At 42.3% G+C, this 5,079-nt stretch overlaps 1 protein-coding gene across 1 annotated transcript in view; it reads right to left on the reverse strand.

Moving 5' to 3' along the window:
• Cbl (Cbl proto-oncogene) overlaps positions 1 to 5,079 on the reverse strand; it is an 84,334-nt gene that overhangs the window by 14,414 nt on the left and 64,841 nt on the right. The window contains exons 5-9 of the mRNA XM_021206746.2: positions 4,565 to 4,686; positions 3,817 to 3,954; positions 2,152 to 2,239; positions 1,480 to 1,611; positions 680 to 883 (exon numbers count right to left, since the gene is read on the reverse strand). Coding sequence (XP_021062405.1) covers positions 680 to 883; positions 1,480 to 1,611; positions 2,152 to 2,239; positions 3,817 to 3,954; positions 4,565 to 4,686 — 684 coding nt within the window. The remainder of the gene's footprint in view (positions 1 to 679; positions 884 to 1,479; positions 1,612 to 2,151; positions 2,240 to 3,816; positions 3,955 to 4,564; positions 4,687 to 5,079) is intronic.

Consider the following 5,079-nt stretch of genomic DNA (forward strand, 5'->3'; position numbering starts at 1 on the left):
GTTACAGATGGTTATGAGCCACCATGTGGTTGCTGGGATTTGAACTCCAGACCTTCAGAAGAGTTCATTCAGAAGAGCAGTCGAGTGCTCTTACCCACTGAGCCATCTCACCAGCCCCTTATCTAGGGTCTTACACTTGCTAGGAAATCACTTAGGCTGACTAGTTTTCTGTCAGCTTGACACAAGCTAGAATCATCCGAGAGAAGGGAAACCTCAACTGAGAAAATGTTTTCATAAAACTGGCCTATAAGCAAGCCTGTAGAGCACCTTACTAGTTGGCTGGATGAGCTGATTTGGTTGGCTGATTTGAAGTTCCTAGCCCCTCGTGGGTGGGTGAGTGTGACCCTCGGGCAGGAGGACCTATAAAAAAGCAGGCTGAGGCCAGGTATGGTGGGACACATCTTTCACCTCAGTATTCAGGAGAATAAAGACAGGCCAGCCCTGTCCACAGGTTCCAGGAGAGCCAGAGCTATACAGGGAATCTCTCTGTCTCTGTCTCTCCCTCCAGGTACTGCCTTGAGCTTCTGCCCTGACTCCCCTAGATGATGAACTACATGAACTACAAGCTATAAAAACCCTTTTCTCCTCACCGTGTTTTCCGTCAATGTTTTATCACAATAATAGAAATGCCGAAAAAGACATCATTCTAACACCAGCTGTATCTCCAATGCCCCCTTACCTTGGCACCTGCCAACTCCTTCATCATGAAGAGAGAATCATCAGCTCGTTCATCATCATCATCATCATAATTTGGGGAAGGAGCACCTTCTGCTCCTTGCCTTAATAGGCTGCCACTGCCTCTGGGGTCAAATGGATCCACCACGATAGGCTCAGTACCTTTGATTTCACATCGGCAAAAAGGACAGCCTTGACCCTCTGATTCCTGCAGAAGAAGATGACAGTGACAGATACTTCTGAAAGTGCTTAACATACTTATCTACTAGAAGATGCAGTTCCCAGGGGTTAAAGTACAGTTGATGAGGATATAGCTCAGAGGTAATGTGTGTATTTAGCATGCCTTGGAATCCAGAAAAAGGGGCTGGAGAGATGGCTCAGCGGTTAAGAGCACTGACTGTTCTTAGAGCTCATGAGTTCAATTCCCAGCAACCTAATGGTGGCTCACAACTATCTGTAGTGAGATGTGATGACTTCTTAAGACTCTTATATAGAGTACTAATATAAATTAAATAAATAAATCTTTAAAAAAAAATAAATCGAGAAAAGGAGGACAGTCAGGTACCATGTCCACCCTTGTAACGCTGTCATTTGGGAGATCAAAGCAGAAGGAAGAAGAATTGAGGTCACATTCTTGATTTGGAAGCCAGTAGTGGTTAAATGAGGCACTACCTTGAAAAATCAAAATGGGAGAAAGCAAGCAAAAAGAGAAGGGGATTTAAGCAGGCTAAGCTTACCCCATCCTTTCTATCTATAAAGTCAGAGTGATACATAGAAAAAAATGCAGGGTTTGGACATCCATACCTGCCACGACGTGAGGCAGGATGTGCACATGAGGTGTCCACAGGGCTCAATCTTCACATCCTTATCATTCTCAGCACATATCTTACACAGTTGAAATGTAGAGCCCATTTCACAGTATAATTCATATTGTTCCTGTGGTGAAAAGAAAAATGAGAGAGAACATGTTGAATGAGTGACGGAATGCTAGCAACAGGAAAACCAAAGCTGTCAATTTATTCAAATACAAGTGCCACAATAGGTACTTAAGACATGGCACAGACAGGAGAAAAATTGCTTGTTGTGTAAGCATGAGGACCTGAGTTCAGATCTCCAGCACCCACCTAAAGCCAGGTGTGGTGGTGCACATCTGTAACACCACTGCTAGGAGACAGACAAAGGGATCCCAGAGGCTTGATGGCCAGTACTCAAGCCAATCAATCAGCTCTGGGTTCAGGACCATTTCAAAAGACCTTGAGGAAGAGTGACTAACAGATAGATACCCGATGCTGACCTGGGGCTTCCACATGCACATGCAACACAGCATCCCTCCTCACCCCCCCCCCCCCACTCTCACACTCACTCACTAGTCAGTGGTTTAAAATCTAGCTGTGGCAATTACTTAGACTATATAATAGAGTTCATCAAGTATATCTAAAAGTTTGGCTCCAGCAATAGTTATAAAACAAAACGCACCTGGGTTACTTTGATATGATCTTGAGGAGTTGGTTCACATAAACCTGTCAGATCAGGATTTTGATTTCGTCCATCAGGAAACAAATAGCTTTAAAGAGACAATATAAATAAATCATCCTTTGGGTTTCAACTAGGCTAATTTATCAGTACAAGCTAAAACAGACAAGTGAGAACAATGGCATTTTAAAAATAAGTAACAAGGGTCTGAAGGGATAGCTCTTGGGTTAAGAGCACTGACTGCTATTCCAGAGGACTTCGGGGTTTGTTGTTGTTGTTGTTGTTTGTTTGTTTTTGTTTTTATTTTAAGTCAGGGTCTCACTGTGTAGCCCTGGCTCTCCTAGAACTTACTGTGTAGATCAGACTGGCCTCAAACTCAAGAGACCTTAGTTCCAGAGTGCTGGGATTAACGGTCTGCGCTATTACAGTCAAGAGGACCTGAGTTTGATTACCAGCACCCTAACGGAGGCTTACAACTGTAATTCCAGTTCCAGGATTCTGATGCCCTCTTCTGGTCTCCTCAGGTAATAGGCACACAAGTGGTGCCTATTTAGGCATGCACACAGGCAAAACATACACAGAAATAAATAGCAACAACAAGAAGCCAGGTGTGGTATCATACACCTTTAATCCCAGCATTTAGGAAGCAGAGGCAGGCAAATCTCTGAGCTGGAGGCCAGTCAGGTTCACATGACAGCCTAAACTGAGACCCTATCTCAAACAAAACTTCCAAGTAACTATCACCTTGGCATGCAACTAGCAGATGGGTCAGTTTGTCAGCCTGTATTTTCAATGGATGGCCACAAATAAATATTGTTTTCGATTACTAAGGAAGGGCCTCGTTATGGAGCCTAGGCTGGCTTCAAACTCACAATCTTCTTAGTCCACTTCTTGGAGTGCTGGGACTATAGGTGCATGCCGCCATGCCCTGCCCTACATTTGCTTTTGACTAACAACTTCATGTGACACCAATTTACAAGTGCTGTAATAGGAAGCAAATGAAGCCACGGGGATATCTGTAAGTAGTTTCTGGCATTATACTGCTTCAGTATTAGGAGCAGAATGTTTTCTTGCCCCAATATTGAGATGATAAATAATAGAAAACCAATTTTCCTGTCACTTTAGAACACAGCTCGTTTTCTGATACCCACAGCAGTATTTTCAGTGTTTATTGACTGAAAATGAATTTGAATTCCCACAGGAATGATAATCCAGGAGTGAGAACTTAGCCATAAATATTAACACATATCACAAAAGCCCAAGGCTTGAAAAAAACCTGCTGAACCAGAATAAAACTAGGTTGAAGGCAACCAGGTCTGCTGTCATTGGAACATCTAATTACTCTCATATTGACTACTTAAATAAGCAGCTGAATATGTCCTGATCCTTGCATAGTTTTTAATTCTAATTTGGCTTTAAAACTAAGTTATCTGGAAAAAGAGGTAAAGTTTATTTGTAGTAAAAACTAAAGAAAGTCAATCTCATACTTAGAGAACCCCCTCAAATGAGCAAAGCTGCTTCAATCTCAAGGCCAAAGCAAGGTGGCATGTTAACACATTCCTAAAATGTCACCTGCAGAAGAAACATGCACTAGAAGCCATTAACAAGAGGTAGTGAAGTCCTCCAGCTCCTAGATTCTGAGAGAAAACAGAAAGCGGCGATACTCACAAGCCTTCCCTGAAGCCATCAATCAGTGCTTGGAAGAGCGGTTTATTGTGTGGGATTGTCTGCAGAATGTTCCCATCGGCAGTAACATACCCAATAGCCCACTGACCCAAACGAGTACAGCTCAGCCGAAAGATGTAACTGAGAACAGAGATGACCAGAAGTTTCAATATATATGCTAGTATTCAATAGAAGGCAGGATAGAGACAAAAATCAAAAAGACCATTAAGAATAGCTCCTATAGGGGGAAAGGATGAATACAAATAAAAACAATGTATAAAAATGTAATAATGAAGCTCCTTTCTTTATATGCTATCTTGAAAAGAATTGAAACTTACTTTTCAAGGGCCTGGCATACAGCTTAGGGGAGAATGAGTACCTAGGATGCTTACAGGCATGGCTTTAATCTCCAATTAAAAAAATCAACTTCTCTAATGATTTCAGAGCAGAAACAAAAGACATTTAACCTCATTGTTCTAATTTTAGAGATTCTGTGATATATTTCAGGGTAGTCTCAAACTATCTTCCTGTTTTAGCCTTCCAAGCTCCTACACACTGGGACTCCCAAGGACCAGCATAAACCCCATTCTAGATTGGCTTAAAAACATTTACTAAATCACAGGATTTGATTATGTCTTCTAACAGATCAATCCTGTCCCTAAATCTGGGCCACTGGGGAACCAACATGATTATGTTCCTTCAACTCTTAGGAGGCGTCATGAAAGCCAGGCAGGAGACTAAGTTCACTGACCTGCCAGGTTTGTGAATGAACTTGTGCAGGCGTGCTTTCACTTCATCGTACGTCAGGAAAGCCATGTAACCTGGGTGAGTTACAGCAAGGCTGTTCCAATTTCTGAGCAAAGAGGACCAGGGCTAGAGAAAGAAAACATTAATCACAGACCATTCGGTGTAGACATATACCCAGCCTTAGAACAATGAATGACAAGAAGAAAAAAAACCTCAACTCTCAATTATAAATTCAGGTTTGTCCCAAATTCTCTATTGTCATCCTATGGGAAGACAAATCTATTTGGGAGAGTAGAAACACTGAGAACTAAGAATACAAACTGCCTTTATAGGGAGAAGATGACACATAAAAAAATTTACTCAGCAACTCTAACCAGTATTAAAGTCAAATAATAGTAAAACACAAGCCGGGCATGGTGGCACACACCTTTAATCCCAGCACTCGGGAGGCAGAGGCAGGCGGATTTCTGAGTTCAAGGCCAGCCTGGTCTACAGAGTGAGTTCCAGGACAGCCAGGAC

This window comes from Mus pahari, chromosome 10, assembly GCF_900095145.1.
Source record: "Mus pahari chromosome 10, PAHARI_EIJ_v1.1, whole genome shotgun sequence".
Classification (NCBI taxonomy): domain Eukaryota; kingdom Metazoa; phylum Chordata; class Mammalia; order Rodentia; family Muridae; genus Mus; species Mus pahari.